Below are 17,676 nucleotides of genomic sequence, written 5' to 3'. Positions count from 1 at the left end.
AGGATCTGCTTATGGATCAGCCCTTCTAGGAAGCTGGTTGTTGGACCGTGGGCGCGGGCCGCAGATTGAGGTGATCAAGAGGTGAACAGCCCCCTGATTATCTGATTAACTAGAGCAGGGGATGAGTGTCTCAATGAGGACCAGACTCAAGATGATAGCAGAGACCCCGGGATGCAGATCCTGGCTCTCATGTTAACTGAACATGGCAGTATGGAACCGAGGAGCACAATACTGTTTATGTTTTAAGATTCCTGGACTTCCCCACTACTTGGTTGAAAGTAAATTGAACAATAAACGACCCACATGAAAGGAAGACATTTTTCCTCTTAATCAGGGAGACTATTATCTGGCATCCCTTGATGATAAGCAGACAATTGAAAAAGAGAGAAGGGAAAAAAAATTCTTATTTGTTAGCTTGGGTGCCAGACTGTTTGTGTATTCAACTGTGATACAACACTGGAGTCCAGGCCAAGCGTTGACGCTGCCAAATCGTAGTCTGGCTGGGCCTAAAACCGCCTGGCAGCGTGGCATATGACTGCCGTTCTGCTATGTCAGTTAGACTGGCGCTTCCTAGCTGGTGAGAACTCTTGTGTTTTTCCAAGTTCCACCATTACGAGGGGTGTACGCTCTCGAGGGGGGCTGGGCTCCCTCCGTGGAGAGAGACATGTAACTAATGAGGAGCTCGGCGATTAGGGCTTGGACTGTCCTCGGAATCCCAGAAACCACAGCTCTAGTTCGCAAGCACAACGGGAGGAATAACTTGACGTGAACAGAGTTCAGCAGCGGTCTGACTAGAGGCCGGGCTGCCTGGCTCCAGCCTAGGATATGTAATGATGATGGTGTGTGTATGATTTGTTTCCCTCAGCAGGAATGTGAGTGATCTTGTGTTACTAAGAGAGGGAGAGGGAGGGGGAGAGAGAGAGAGAGAGAGAGAGAGAGAGGGAAAGAGAGGGGAGAGGGAGAGAGAGGGAGAAAGAGAGAGAGGGAGGAAGAGAGAGAGGGAGGGAGAGGGAGAGAGAGAGAGAGAGAGGGAGGGGTTGAGTTTCAGTGGTGTTCGGGGTCTTTTTTTTGCCTCGTGGATACAGATGTCAACTGCCAACCAAGGTTTGCCCGGTGCCATGCCCGGCTTCGCGTGTCGGAGCAGAGCCTCGGCTGGCTGATCAGGGAGGACTCGAGGGCAGGAATGAAGGGAGGGCCGGGTGGGGGTTGGGTAGGGTGGGGGGGCATCAGGCAGGCATGCAGGCAGGCATGCAGGCAGGCATGCAGGCAGGCATGCAGGCAGGCATGCAGGCAGTCAGTGTTTAGGAGAATGCCTTGAAAGTTTTGCCTGTGCTTTTAATGTCTCTGACATTTTTTACGTTGTCTTTGTCGTGCTGGTCCACGTTTCTTTTCACTTCTTTTTTCTCTTTTCGCCCTTTTCAGTTTCTCTTGTCTTTCTCCCTCCATACTTTCTGTACCTGTGTCTTCCCACTGTCTTTTCCCGTCTCTCTCCTTGCTCCCCTCCTCTGTCCCCCTCTGCTACACCCTCCCCCTACCTCCCTTCTGCCTACATCAAGGTTGTTGTAGTTGGCTAATGTAAAATCCGTTGCAGGTGGGCTCTTAGGGCAATCGTTGTTTCTAATTATCGTGTTGAGGAGGGATTTACGCTTGTGGTCACAGGGTCAACTGTTACCCCCCCCCCCCCCCCATATCCATATCCTGCAGCTTGTTTATCGTAGTACTCTGAAACAAAATCCAACCTATCATTTATCTTCACTGTTCAGTGTTACACCTGTATGACACGGCACTCTCTTCATGGGGTTTGAGTAGTAATTTGATGAGGCCAAAGTCAAAGGCCAAACCTCAATGTGTACCACTAAAACTTTTTCGTGATTATCTATTGTTAAAAAAAGCGATGTGTAGGCTATACAATGCTAGCGTTCTGTACAACATTATCCCTTATATATCATATAAGTCCAGACCAACATAATGGTTGTGCATGAGAGACATACGGACGTACCCTTACCACTTTTGTAAATGCCATCTATAGAGTACATTGGGATTACATGATAGGAATAGATCTATTCCGATTAGAAAACTAATCGGATCAGAAGTATCAATAGCCGCGTTTACATGGACACTTCTGATCCGTTATTTACACTCCATATTAATTTCTCTCGTCTTTTTCTCAACAAGCCGAGGACTGTCGGCAAGCGCTTCCGAACCTGTCGCCATCTCGTTGCGTCTCACTCTCACTCGCTCAGTGAACTGCCTGCTGCTGCTGTGTGCGAGCTGGGGGGCATGTCCATGGGCACGCCCACTGACTTGCGCCTGCGTGCAAGGAGTATGACTGAGAGTTGATGCTACTTTCGTTGAAAGTATTTTTTGCTTTCATATTTTCTCTTTTTTTTTATAAAAGTATGCCTTTTTCTTTTATAAAAGTATCGATGCTAAATAATTAGCGCATCGTATCGCTTTTTGCGTGAGGGTATCGTGATCCCTTTCTAGTATCGGTATACTGTGCAACGCTAGCAGAAACCCCTTTGCTTGAAGGGTTGATGATGTACTGTATAGTACTACTGCTCAACTGTACAGAACCAGCTGTGTCAATTACATTTGCCACGATTTTGGGGGAAGGACGTTGGCATTGTAGTGGTTTGTATGGGGGTGTTACATATTTGATAGCAAGTCTTCATTGAGCACTGCAAACCAATGTGCATCGTGTCCCCCCCCCCCCCTCCCCTTTCCTCGCTGTACAACTATCCACACGCTGAGCTTCCACCGTCTTTAACAACACTTGCGCACACAGGCACGCACTCATTGTTTCCATGGAAACAAAATCCTGGGCCTTTTATGACTGGGTGCTTTTCCAAGACGGCCACAAATGGTCCAAACTGCCAATCAGAGACTATAGATGTATGGTATATTAATAACGGGCTGTTTCTGGTTTACAATAACACTAGATTTCTATTCACAGAGGGATCACGACACCGAGTTGTTGAAATGTACAGTGCAAAGGTGTGCTTGTTTTCTTTCACAAAGCATGATTGCATTGGACATGTACGTTTTGATTTCTCTCATGTTTCACTTTAACATTCACCAGAATCAGTTGTAATCATGGCTTGCTACAAGCCACACAGAGATACAAACCATAGCCCACAACACACTCCCATCACTGCCTGGCTTATCCTCAGAGACACACTGTGTGTCTGAGGTTCCATGTCTGAGGTCCAGATGGCCTATCCGTGGGTCGCCACTGAACCTCGGTGCCAGACGTAGTGTTTTCTAGTGCGACGGGAAAGCGTGGCTTGTTGCCAGCCAACCCATGAGAGTGACAATGGCAGCGTTGCAATTAACCCTTTCCACGCACACAACCAACTCGCTGTCTATCTTTACCTCGCATCGCCTCCTCATCCATTCATACAGTTTTCCACTCAAAGCAAGATGGGAGGCCTGCTCACACTTGGTAGTCATGTGTCACGTCTCTCCGTTCATGATGCCATTGTGTTACGTTGTGTTATTTTTCTGGCCTGGGATTGGAAAGCGTATTTTGTGCGATGCCCTCGCTCACACCCATTTCCTGTTTGTCTCCTCTTGACAGGAAACAAACTGAACAAGGACCTGAAGCACTACTTGAGCCTGCGCTTCCAGAAGTCCTCCGCCGACCACCAGCTGCAACAAACCATCCGAGAGAACCTCTACCGCCACGCCGTGCCTTGTAAGTGATGCCCCACGGCCCTCTATACGTTCTCTGTTCGTATGCATTGCTTTTACCAATAGCACCTGATTTACAAGAGAAGGGCTTGGCGCCTTGAGAAATCGATAGACCAGTACTCTCCCCGGTTGGTAGGGTCGATAGCATTGGTGATTAAATGCGTCGCCTCTTTTGTAGTTGACCTGCATCCTTTATAGCAGCTTGTGATCTCTGCCGCCGCCAAACCTTGTAATCCAGGAATCCTACCCTTCGAACGCCTCCTCCCACACAGGCATCCTATTTTTCTTGGGTATTGCCTTGTTGAAAGCTAGCTGGAGATGTGTTTTTGGTTTGATTTAGCATTTGCCGCTGCATGGCGGCACAAGCAGAGACTTGGGAATTTCACTGGAATTTCCTTTCCAGTGTTATAAAAACTAACTTGAACGATAATGTTTAAGTGTTCTTGTCAGGTTTAAGTTGGTAATGGATCCCCACAGCCCCCTTGTAACAACATGTGAAAGTGGTACATGATTGATACAGATGTGTTCATGGATGTCCTGGCCGTGGTTTCAGAAGGTTTGAGGCTCTTGGAAATCATTTCAGCCTTGTTCTTTTTATTGAACCAGTACTGAATATTTTAGAATGCCAACATTTAGACTTTTCAGCACCTTATTTGTCTTTAGATCCCTTCACAATTTCCATGCTTTGTGCTTCTTCACCACCTGAAGCCGACACACTCTGGCCCCAATGCCTCTCTTTGGTGGGCTTTTCAATATTTTTGATCACGACCCTCTCACGCAAATGAGGATCTTTATTCTGGGGTCTCTTCAGAGGAATTCATCAGCCCAATGTCCAGGGCCGTATGTCAGCCAGACACTGGTCCCGTTGTAATGGGCCCTCCTAATCACTCTGAGGTCTATGGGCCGCTCGTAAAAACTGCTGTTTGCAACAAACGACAAATTTTATTCCTACATCGAGTTGAAATTGTAAAGCTATGCAATTGCTGAAACCTGTTTCACTCTTATTTTGGAACAGTCGTGAAGCATCACATCTTGTTAGTTGTGCAATAGTGATGTTTGCATCTCTATGTTGGGGTTATGTGTAAAGTTTATCCCAATTATATTAATTGATGAATTCTAATGCAAAGGCAGTCAATCCAATATGCACCTGTGTGTATGACTCAAGCTCTGAATGTGTAGTGGTCAGTTGAGGTCACTGAATAGCAGTGTATGTGTCCATGTTTTGTGTGTGTGTAGGCTTGACTAATGAACAGCAAGCAGGTGGAGAGACAGATGGAAAATTGTGTGTGTGTTTGATGTGAGCGGGAGAATAACACTGTTGGTTAACCTCCCTCTGCCTGGCCATACGTTAACCCTTTCTGTCCGGACATGGGGGCTGTCCTGGAGGCGGTCTAGTTACCTTTAGGGGGCTTTGCCCCAAATAAGATTTACATGACTTTGTTACATTTAGCAATGGGTTATTATGTAGGCTTCTCACTAGGGGACTGGGGGACAGGACGTTTTTTGATAGGGATATGTATTATGCATCCATTGGTTGTAGGTATATGTTGAAGGACAATTTATGGGTTCCTTGACTCCATTCCAACACTGATTTCATTCAAACTATCAGCTCTCTTACCGTTTGGATGAGGCATTAAACATTTTGGACAATACATCTGAAAAGGGGTTCACTTAAACACAAAAATAAAAGTAAATGGCTGAGCTTATTAGGAGTAGACAGGGTCTAAAATGACCCCTACATTGCACATGCATTTGACCCAGTAACCACATTTTACTTTTCAAAGATTTTTTAACTCCAAGTTATTGTTTCTTATCAAACAACTTTACCAGTATAACAAACTAGCAAATACATTATGTGGAGATAACTCTGTCTCTTCTCGTCCAGAATTGAACACAAACATGTAAATGCATAATAGTAACCAGATTGGAAAATAATACAGCTGTGGAATAGCTTCCTTTCCCTGTCTGTCATAAATGAGTTTTTTTTTATTTGTCTTCCTGTCTGTCTGTCAAAATCTTTCCATAAAGCATTATTCTGCCGTCCATGGGCCGAATTTGTCTCCCATTAGTTTCAGCTGTTGGTTGAAATCAAAGCATTCCAGCAGACCAGACCAGCAGACTAAGGCTCTGTTGTGCATCAGGGCTCTGTTGTGCCCAGCCATATAGGATGCACGGTCTACAAGCAGTGTGGAGAGTGACGGCCGTCCGAGCTGACTCCTAATTGTCCCCATACGATTCCATCCGCTCACCCCCGCCCTACCTCACCACCACCACCTTTCCTGGCGTCTGTCGGCTTTCCTTGTGGTCAGTCCATCTGCACGCTCAGCATTCCCCCTTCCCTAACCCCCCTAGCCCCCCCCGCCCCCCCACCACCGCGCTCTGTCCTGCTCTCACTCCACACCACTATGCTTTGTTCACACAAACCAATACTTCTAAATCCTTTACTACTTTCACTCTCTCTCCTTCTGCCTCACACTCCCTCCTCCCCTCCCTCCTGCCCTCCCCCCCCCATTTTTCGCTCGCTCTCCTCTCTTTCTTCCTCTCCTGTGCTTTCTTGCGCCGGCTGCCCACGATCAGCCGACCACGCTAGCGAGACGACAGGGATGGTTGTGTAGACTCGGGAGGAGGAACGTAGCCCTGACCTCACCTCCGTCAAGGCAAGTAGCGGCATTGTCTGGTGTGGTTGTTATGGTGCTGCTCATCACATTATTCCCTCTCGCCACTCTGTGTTTGGCAGCTTCGCGGGGAGGCATGCCGCCCGTGGGTTGCGAGTGCATGTGTGTACGCGTGTGTGTGTGTGTGCGTGTGTGTGTGTGTGCGTGTGTGTGTGTGTGTGCGTGTGTGTGTGTGTGTGTGTGTACACACGTGTAAAACGTAGATCTGGCAGTTGAGACGATTGGACAGCCAGTATATAGGCTAAGAGGGCGCCGTGAAAGGGGGGAGGTAGCGGCCAGTGTTGCGGGGGTGGGGCTTTGGGAGTTTGGGGGCTAAAGAGGGGGATGGGCAGCAGTATTGTGCGAGATGGAACACACACACAATCACACGCACACGCACACTCCAACACACACTAATGCTAAACGGTGCTGCTAGCTAAAACCAAAACACTGGCATGAACACGTCATGTTTTGGTGTTGGGGTCTATTTGCGGCGTGTTTGAATACGTCTGAGCTACCAGCTGAGGTGTTTGTGATTCATGATGTAAAATGCAGGCTTGTTGTATGCTTTTCACACAGCCAGGTTGTGTGGTGAGATGGCAAAATTCCTCCACAATGGCACCCCTATTGCTCCATCCAGGAAAAAAATAGCTAATTCATATGTATGTGTGTCCATTTTATTTTTGCCACCAGATCACAAAGGAAACATGGCATTATAGGCTGAATTAAGCTCTGATAGTTTATGTATGTGGATATTTCTGTATTTATATACATTTATACAGCTATTATATCCATCTAAAGATGGCTCTGAATTATGTGATGAATACTATATTTGCATAGTTGAATCTCAGATCTGGTCTCCCAGAGAAATATTTTCATTAGCACCTCTTTGTGTTACAGTGAATACAACACTGAATAATATTATCGCAAATTCGTTGAAAACCTGCCCTTTTGGTTAATGGGATGTGCTGAAGATATTTCATATGATTTTGTCCGTGGTTCCGTCAACCTTTTCAGGTGATATTTTTTTCTTCTGCAAGCTATTATCAGTCAATTCATCCTGAATGATTCATAATGAACTTCTGAAGTACATTTATTAAGTTATAAAGTCAACAGTTGTCTTCATAGTGATTGTATCATATGCTAAATACATGCATGCACACACAAACCAGACATGCACGCAATCCTAGTTAACAAACTCAATGTTAACAAAGTATTTTTAAGGCTTGAGTAATAAAGCATTTTATAGTACCGTGAGTGGGAGGAGTCAATGGAGATGTCACATATACTTTTGGTGATGGGACGGAGCAGAACATCATGTGTAGATGTTGTACCATTTTTACCAACGATATCTCCTCAAACCTCTCAGTTTGTTTGCATTTAATTAATGCACATCGCAAATTCCAATAGATTACCTTTGGTAGAAGGCATCGGAATGCCCTTTAAGAATAATCATTCTAAAACTGTTGATTACATCTATAGTTAGAAAGTAATTATGGTTCCGGCATTTTGTGTTGGTAACTCAGACATTTTGTTTGACTAAAATCCAAAAGGCCTTTGGTTGACCTACTGGTATAAGAACTCGCTGGTCCTTTAAGGGCCATCAAAACAACACAGCCACCCAGAAGTTTCCTTATTGCAAAGTTGCACAGCAGACCCCAATACCGACTAATATATTACAAACTTTCAGAGCAACCACATTGTCCTGGAGTTGGCCTTGTTCCCATTCAGTCATTCCCATCCATCAAGGCGTGAAACTTTATCCAACAAACAGATAATCTCTATCACTGCGTAGGTCTAAATGCAGCAGCATAATTGACAAGTTACATTTTCGTTTTGTAGCCGTCTGCCATCTTGAAACCCACGCACTTTGACCCCTGCGCCCTGGCTCAGTGACTCTTCTCAGCCTACCTCCCCCTATCCCCCCTCTTCTTCCAGGCTGATGCACATCATTACCGGGGTCAGCACTATAACAATGAAATGCTGCACATTGGCCATTTTAAGCCTTCACACACGCACATCCATTACAAAACACAACAAATCACAACTAAAATGCCACCTTTTTAAGGGATTGCCTAATAGAGCGTATCTGGCTATGTCTTGAGCCACATGCAGCATGCATACACAGACAAACACTGTGTGTGTAGAAGTGTGGGCGAAGACTTGTTCTGGGAAAACAAGGAAAAGGATGAATTAAGGAACAGGCTAGGTGACACACACACAGAGAGAGGGAGGGAGAGAGAGAGAGAGAGAGAGAGAAAGAGATGCAGAGACTGAAATGAAATGAGAGGGATCTAGAAAAGTGGGAGAGGGAGAGGAGAGAAAAATATGTGGGCGGGTGCATGTGGGTGCCGGAGACGGGAGACGGCAAGGCTCAGTCAGTGCACACGAGAGAGAGCCACACGGCGACAGAAGCTTAGCATTGCTGTGTGTAGACGCGCGTGCATAGACGCGCGCGCGCGTGTCAGTGAGACAGAGGGGGAGCAAGCGAGTGAGGGAGCGTTTACAGCCAGTGTGTGGACGCTGCTCGTTCATCCACCGTTAGCTTAGCTTGACAAAGCCCTGAATGCTACGCTGGACGCAGGGCAGAGAAGGAGGAACGGCAGCCAGGCAGAGCCAGCATCGCAGCAGGCACTTCCCCCGAAGGGGAGCGGGAGAGAAAGAGAGAGAGAGAGAGAGAGAGAGAGAGAGAGAGAGAGGGACAAGAGGAGGACTGAGATTGTGCACTCCACTCCTTCACCACTCATCCCCAGCAGATTGGATTTTTTTTCACCCCCTTCTCCGCCGTCTCTCTCGTGTTGTCGTCGTCTCGGTCCAGCCGGACTACAGGGGGGGGAGGAGGCGGAGAACTGCCGTATGCACACTGAGGTAACATGTCCTCCACCACCGTGTGGTTGTATTCTCCCCCGTGTAGGGGGGCTGGCATGATGTTGGGGTGGTGTTGGTGGATAAATTGACGGGGGGGTTGGGGATGGAGGGAGCTCAGGGCTGGGGGGTGCTGGAGATGGAGAATGGAATGGGGTGGGGGAGGGGGCGGGGGGGTGAGGAGGACTATCAGGCAGGAGGCGTCAGAACGGTGGGTGACGGGCACGTCGCTGGCTGGCAGCAATGGTGGCTGACGTGTTGTGGTCCGACGGACGGAAACGTGTGGCGGGCGGCCTGCGGTGAATGGGAATGGGGCTGGTGTGTGTGTGTGTGTGTGTGTGTGTGTGCATGTGCACGTGTGTGTGTGTGTGAGATTGGCTGTGTGCTGCTAATGGTCTTCTTTACGGCTGCCTGTCGAGGTTATGATTGTCAACTAATTAATATTTAGATTTCAATATAAATTGTGTCACTTACCGTGGACAGGAGGGATTGTGTCTCTGTATGCCTGTGGTGTGTGTGTGTGTGTGTGTGTGTTTGCCCGCCTTGTATTTGGCTCGTGCGAATGTGAGATGTGATTTGTTGACATGCTTGCTCACGCTGGAAGCCATTAGCCTGCGTTGAGGCTGGCTAGCAGCAGGCGGCCGCTGCCTGTCGGACTGACTGAATGAAGCCTCCAAGATGCTAGGCTAGTCCCCACCTCTCTCTTCTGTCTTCACTGTCTCTCCTTCTCCCTCTCTCTCTCTCTCTTTCTCTCTGGTCAATCTGCCTGGCTGCTGTCACTCCTTTTTAGTGAGGAGAAAGAGGGGGATAAATCCCAGACAAAGAGTGGTTGTCATTGGTGTGGTGGTGGGCTTTCAGACGGTTCCTCGCTGATTTAGTCCCACACTGGCCAAATATCTGTTTTTGATCAGCCCCCCCATCAACCAGCTTCCTCTCAATTCTCTCTATTTCTCTCCATCACCACCTCTTTCTTTGAACGGACATCCTAGTTGGTCTCCACATCAAGGAGTAGTCATGTTGGTCCACAGGTGTGTGTGTGTGTGTGTGTGTGTGTGTGTGTGTGTGTGTGTGTGTGTGTGTGTGTGTGTGTGTGTGTGTGTGTGTGTGTGTGTGTGTGTGTGTGTGTGTGTGTGTGTGTGTGGGAGGCAGAACGGTTGGGGGCATTCTCTTGCTGCTATCCTCTTATCAGTCAACAAAGAGTTAACAAACAAATTTCCCCAACTCAAGACCCCCCCCACACCAATAACAAAAGGTCCCAACCCACCAGAGAGTCCACCCTAGATGGGGGAGGGGGAGGAGGTACAGAGGGGAGAGGTGGGGTATCTGGACGATGGAATGCTGCTCCACCCCTAACGTTCTGACTCATTACACCCCCCACCCCAAAAAAAAGAACCACAGAAGCAGAAATGTGGGATTGAGCGGCAGCATGTGTGGTTGGGGTTGGATTAACCCTTTAAGCAGACAGATGGCCACTACCCCTGCCGAGAGACACACCGACCCCTTGCTTGACCCCTAGTCCTGCTTGCTTGTGTGTTTATAAGGTCTTCTGCTTTGCATAAACTCCTTTGCAGGCTTGCGGAGATGGGGGACATTTCTAATTTGGGGTGTGTGTGTGTGTGTGTGTGTGTGTGTGTGTGTGTGTGTGTGTGTGTGTGTGTGTGTGTGTGTGTGTGTGTGTGTGTGTGTGTGTGTGTGTGTGTGTGTGTGTGTGTGTGTGTGTGTGTGTGTGTGCGTGCGTGCGTGCGTGCGTGCGTGCGCGCTACGTTGAGAGATTTTGGCAAAATGCTGCTGTAACATCCTAGAAATCAAAGAACACGCATGGTTTTCCTGAAATGTTTCCAGTTTTCCCTGGCTGCTTATGTGTTGCGTTTACGGTTTTAGTTATGTGTGTTTGACGTTATGTTATGCATTTTATAATGTAGGTTGTCGTAATCTAGTTTTTCCTTGCAACATGGATGCTGAAAATAACAAGAAGTGGCTAACAATCTGTACAGGTTAGCATGGCATTAGGCACGAATTGAGAACAGGCCAACAATGTCTACATGGATGAATGGATTTCAATCCTGGGAATGCTCGCTACTATGATTGAGAAGCATTGAAATATGGGAAACACAGGAACAGTACAGCTGGATTTGTTCACTTATTCTGTTTGCCTACCCAAGGACAAAGTGTTGCACTCTTTGGGGAAATAACGTTGAAACTGTGAGAGACATAGCATAAACTAACCCTGTGTTTATTTAATCAACAACTAAGTGTAAGGCTTTAATGTAAAAAAGTCATCAGGTTTCTGTAGCATCTCGGTTCAGTATTTTTTACTGACTCTTGCTGGGAGTTAATACAGGTGAGAGCAAGGGGCGGCATCTGCGCTGCTCTTCAGGACATCCATATTTTTTTAGGCCCGATGCGACTGTTGTGCATATCACAACATAGTCTCATGGCCTCTCACCCCACTCTCCCCTGTCTGTCTGTCTGTCTGTCTGTCTGTCTGTCTGTCTGTCTGTCTGTCTCTGTCTCTGTCTCTGTCTGTGTTGTGGTACATTCACCTCAGACAGTGTAAAAACAGTCCTTACTTTTGAATTATTCCATCCAAGGAGAGCATAATTTATTGCTTAGGCAACCGACAAAGCCACACAGCACCGCTATATCTATATATGTAATCGGCAATGTAGTTCATTCCAGGTCAGGGAAATATATAATTCATCGTTCTGTTTTTCCTTTATTAAGTAAAAACGTAACGTAAAATAAAACATAAAATCCCCACTCTCATACCCTTATTATTTCATTTCAAACCGCATAGTGGCACAGAGCCTAGCTCAGATTTAGGATATTATCTACTCGAACAAAGTCATTTCATCACGACTTGATCACGGAAATGAGAGTCTGTCTAAAAACCCAACTCCCTCACTTTGATAAGGGAAACAAAAATGATACGTCGATCACCATTGCCAATGGTGCGCCGACCACAAACCACCGGCATTACCACATAAAGAAACTGTGAAAGAAAATGGCCACCCCTCATCTGCCCACAGCAGGGACACCAAAACATCTGACTCATCTTTCCTCCCTTTAAGAGGCAATTAGTGGCCTTCTTTTTTTCTTTTTTACAACAATTTAACATTTTTCTGGTTATTCTTTACTCAGGGCATTTATTTTGCATGGCTGCTCATTTAAATGAATATTGGCAGTGTGGAAGAATGATGCAGTGGTTTCTGTGGGTTTTATTCCAAGCTACATTACATCATGAAAACAAGAGACGCCATGTGTAGAACTGTGGGTCTAGGCAGCATGCGATCCGTCTGGTGATGATAGTTATCTGTTCATTTCGAAAAAGTAATTCTGCTCAAGGCAAGGCCACACAGCCTGTCACGGCCAAGTAATTTGAAGAAGTACAAAGTGGGACAAAAGTAATCCTACAATAAGGTGGTCGATCAAGGCATGATAGCCACTGGCTTTTATATAGCCAAGATCACTATTGCAAGACTGCTATAACTAAGAAAACATTTGTTTTCAACATTTGAAGTTGGAGTAGTACTAGCGATCTACTTTATCTTCAAAAGTGATCGAGTACGACGCTTGGTCTGAGAGAAAGGCATCAAGAAGTTAAAATGAGAAAGGGTTAATTTTGGCAAAGGTAATCCTAAGGCAGGAAGAGTTAAGGGGTAAAGGGAGGTTTCGTAAAGAACACGGCGGGAGATGGTGGAGTAGATAGAAGTGGTAGGAGAGGATGTTGATGGAGAGGTAGGTAGGTGAGGTGTGGGGGGGTTGAGTGCCACAAGCCACTAGTTCTACCATGCACTGAGTCAGGCTCATGAAATATTTAATCAGTCTTCACAGAGAACGTCTTTCTATCTAACTTGGCGAGAACACACCAAGATCCTCCGATCTTTGTGTGCAGGATGCACACATAAATCCTGTACTCCCAATATCGACACTAAATCGTGGCGGATATTTTCCTGGATAGACTACATGACTAATGGTTGTCATTTTTTCAATCAATTCATCCAAGAGTGGCTTTGAATGCACTCTCTTGGATTGTTCCTGTGCTCGATTACCCCGGTGTTAGCACACAAGCTAAATTTAAATAGCTCATTCTATTCATAGAACTATTATGATATTGAATCGTTGCCAAACAAATTGATGGTGGCCTACTTTCCATGGCACTGATCGCCGGTTCTCTGTTGAGAACATCAAAAAGTCAGAAAGGTCTGGGCTTACATTGAGTAGACATTCACTCAGCAGAAGTGTACAATCTAATGTAGCGTGATTCTCAAAGTTGTCTGCTGACACGTCTGTATTTGCATTTAGGTCATTCTGAATTCCATACTATGTGTTTATGGCAAGGTACGCAGTATGCATTATTTTCTATCCCAACGTAATCACAACTTGGAAAATGGTTCTAAATAGATAATGGAATTGGCTCAGTTCGTAATTAGTTAGAAATTCCCAAACACTCCGAGTCTTGCAGGCCAGGTTCCACATAACGCCATTCATCACTTTATTTTTAGCACCATTCAGGCATGTTGTTGAACATCGTGGCACGCCCTGACTGTTGTCCTTAGAACATGATGGTCCGGCTCAGTCAGATGACACGTTGCATATCAGCTCAGAAACAGGCCTTTCCTGGTTAAACGTGCTCGGCAACACATGATGCAACGTCGTCAACGACGTCAGTCCGAATGACAGACTTGATACTCATGATCTATTGGGAAGATTATCTAATTGTGTCTTTTTTTTTTTTTTTTTTTTTATTGATCTTACATTGCCTAAATACATGTACATGGCATAAATCCTACCTTTTATGTTGAACATTTTGGATGCTTCCGTTTGTAATGTGGGGTGGACGGTGGTGATGGGATATGATGATAGAATGGATTATTATTGATCAGGGAAAGTATTCGGTGTCCACTGAGTTCAACCGTTCTCTTGAAGCTATGTCGAGTGACTACTCTTTAAAACATGAAGACATATTGAAACGTATCCTTGGATTTCCTCAATCTTCTAGGTTAGTTCATTAGACCGTCTCTGTTGCCCTGAGGATCTGTACTTGGTGCGGCCATCCATTTGACTGTAGTTGGTCAGCTCAGGGCCTTCAATCAGACGAACAGCACATTTTCAGAACAGAAAATGTGCTCTTCTTCCTACTGTCACTAAGATATCAAAAGTAAATACACTCTGGATACACAGGCACAGCGACTACCGAAGACATAATTACCCCTCCGGCCAAAAAAAGTGTTTTTAGTTTATCCAGCAAACATTGGAAGTCAGTTAGCATCCGCATTAACTCGGCACAACTCGCTTGTCTCCGCTGCCTTTCTAAAAACACAACAGGTGTTTATTTTTCTGTGTTTTTGGAGCAGCAAATCCATCAGGGAGAAAACGGGTGTCTGGATAGCCCATTTAAGACACATATTCATTAATGGTCGATCCCTGGATGGTGTATTGGCCTATGAGGGCTGTGCTCTATATTGGAATATTTACTGTGTTGCTTAAACCTGGCTTCTGTTCACCATCGTAATACCCCCCTAATTTCACTTAGGGGTATCTGGATTAATCGGCAATAGTTGAAAAACCCCAACAAACATGTTCAGTGCTCTTCAGTTCGGCCTTTGTGGATGCTTTGGATGTCGTAAAAGAAAGAAGAAACCTGCTAACGATCTGAAAGACGAGCAGCCCTTCACTAAGTCGGACGACCGAGTAAACGACAAACAGCAGGATAGCTCAGATGAATACACAGTTGAGTTGGAGAGTTTTGTGGACGAGGAGACCAAGCCAACACTCGAAGATGGCCCCCACTCAGATGTGGTTTTGAATTCGGAGGAAAATGTTTACTCAGGATCATCAACGTTGCGTCAGGATTTCCAACAAGGTGGAGAAACTGCTATTCCTTTAAAAAAAGAGCGAGTAAAGAAGGTTAGTTTCAGCCGAGATATAATGGAGTCGGAGTATGTTGTTGACGAGGAGCGTACGCTAGGGCGACCTGGCGACCAGGATGCCCGACCCAACGCATGGTTTATTGAGGAGCACCAAGATCTTAATCCTGGCCAGGAAGACATAGTCAACCACTCAGTAAAGACATGTAGTAGCGTTGTGGACGGAGTTAAATGTAGGTCACGCACACACGCACGCACGCACGCACGCACGCACGCACGCACGCACGCACGCACGCACGCACTCTAAAAAATTAGTCTATTATGAGTGTTTGGCATGCACCTCTAGGCCAATTTCCTTTTGTTTTTTCGTTCAGTGTATTTTGGAACAGTTACGTGACAAAACAAACAAAGAAAAAATATATCTTCAATGAGTTGGATTCTGTAGTTTCAATTTTTTAATGGCCAGATTGAGAACTGTTTATCAGCTGTTCATTATTTGCTGGATGTCTCACAGTTACATAATATATCAGCCTTCTATTCCATTGGCCTCTCAAATCTAATTTTGGCACTATCTCGTCTCACTCACTGGTCTCCCAAATGTCACAAGCGTCCTCGCTCACTGCATGTATTGAGCTTCTGCAAGAGCAGAGGCTCCCCAAAATAGTTTGCCATCAATTAAATATAGATGAGCTACTTGAATGCGTCTGCCAGAGCAAATAAGATGAGCTTGAGAATGAACGAGGTGTAGATCTCACAAGATGACTCCCTTAACCTACCATCTCTGTCAGAGGACAGCCCTAGTGGTTCAGTGGGCCATGCTGGTCAGGCCCCCTTCAGCAGCCACTCCTTTATTCATTCAGTGTTGCCTGCATCTCCTGTGAGCCAAATGTTGAGTGAGTGTGTTTGTGTGTGTGTGTGTGTGCGTCTGTGTGTGTTTGTGGCTTGGTTCAACCCTGCGCCTGACCATTTAAGGGTGGCTTTGGATGTCGCATCACCATCTTTTCAGATCGGTGTGATGGAAAGGTGACAGGGCAAGACATTTGTTATTGATCTCGACATTGTGGACAGAGGACAGAGGTTGTGGGGAAAATCAGCAGGTGTTCCAATGTTGAATTGATCTTGGTTGGAAGAATCCTGTCAGCGTAACTTAGTAACCAGAAAGACCTTTGGAGGCCGGCCCCAATTGGTGGGTGTTGGATGGTGTCGTGTTTTGATCGGAATGTTATGGTGAATATTTAAGTTAAACTCAATCGGGGTTGTTGCGAGAGATTCTTAACTGTAGTATGACATCATGATGTGCTTTTTTGGTGTGTGTGTGTGTGTGTGTTTTGCAGGAGGAGGTGTGACTCACTAAATGGTAATTTATAGTGTTTATTTATCTTGTCTGGTTGTTGCGAAACAGCCATTTGGTGGCTGTATACCCTCACACGTGTGTGTGTGTGTGTGTGTGTGTGTGTGTGTGCGTGTGTGTGTGTGCGTGTGTGTGTGTGTGTGTGTGCGTGTGTGTGTGCGTGTAGCCATGCAACTCTGTGAACATTTTTGCAGGGCCAGCTGTTGGTTGTTATAAGGGCCATTTCCTCATTTAATGGTGTTTGTATTTGTGTGTGGTAATGCACTTGTCTGTGGTTTACACGATTCCAGTCTTGGGCTTCCGTCAGAGTCAAGTCTCAGTTGGATTACTTTGAGGGTAATCGTGGCTCAGCATTCTGCTGCGCTGGAGTGACAGAGACAAACGATGGGACCAAGGGGACGCAAGGCAGGGGCGGTTCATCCAGGGTCATGTACACTTACAGGGCTCCCGTTTCACCACCAGGTGTGACGTTGATCCGCCAGTACAAGCCTCTTCACATTCTACTCATTATGCAAAGTGTGAGTGTGTAGCCAGATGTTTCATGGATGGATCAGTGGACTGTACCAACTGTAGCCTCATCCATACATCTAGGTTTGGGAAACCCCCCCTTGTGATAAGGTTTGTTTTTAAATGGGCTACTTCATTGAATTCTGAGCCCTTTAAATGTTTTCATGCTTACGCTGACCAACCTAAACAAAACTTTAGGCACGATGAAGACGATTTAGTGGCAGTTAGCGGTGAGTTTGCAGATTGCAACCAAATGAATACACCTTTGCTTTGTTTCAACCAATATTGTTGCCTGAGGCCTTATCCTCATCCAGTGTTCAGGTCAAATCATAGGGGCTACAACTTTTCTTAAATCAGAAATAAATACTTTTATTTGCATCCAATTAACTCAAGACCCTATGTTTTCCTCATTTCATTAATCAATATTGTCACACCTGTCGTATCCCGGGTCTAAAATGACCGCCATTGGACATAAAGGGTAAGACTATATTTTGTTCATCCAACAGATGGAAAAACATAACCAACAATCACAAATTCACAACCACAGAACTGTTGTAAACACTAATACAGTGTTTACAACATACTCAGTACATACTCTCTAAGTATGTACTGGTCCAAGGTCGTAGCGTGGTTCCGCCTATCATGGTCTTCATCTCGTTTCCTTGCAAAAAACTTGATGATTATCTCCTAACACTTATTTTTTCATGCTATGAAACACAACCTATGACAAAAAACT

General features: G+C 45.8%; 1 protein-coding gene across 1 annotated transcript in view; it reads left to right on the top strand.

Moving 5' to 3' along the window:
• Positions 1-17,676, top strand: part of magi1b (membrane associated guanylate kinase, WW and PDZ domain containing 1b) — a 108,636-nt gene that overhangs the window by 35,423 nt on the left and 55,537 nt on the right. The window contains 1 exon segment of the mRNA XM_060070114.1: positions 3,581-3,697. Coding sequence (XP_059926097.1) covers positions 3,581-3,697 — 117 coding nt within the window.

This window comes from Gadus macrocephalus, chromosome 13, assembly GCF_031168955.1.
Source record: "Gadus macrocephalus chromosome 13, ASM3116895v1".
Taxonomy (NCBI): Eukaryota; Metazoa; Chordata; class Actinopteri; order Gadiformes; family Gadidae; genus Gadus; species Gadus macrocephalus.
Note: the sequence above shows the minus strand (reverse complement) of the source record. Positions and strands in the feature narration are given on the sequence as shown.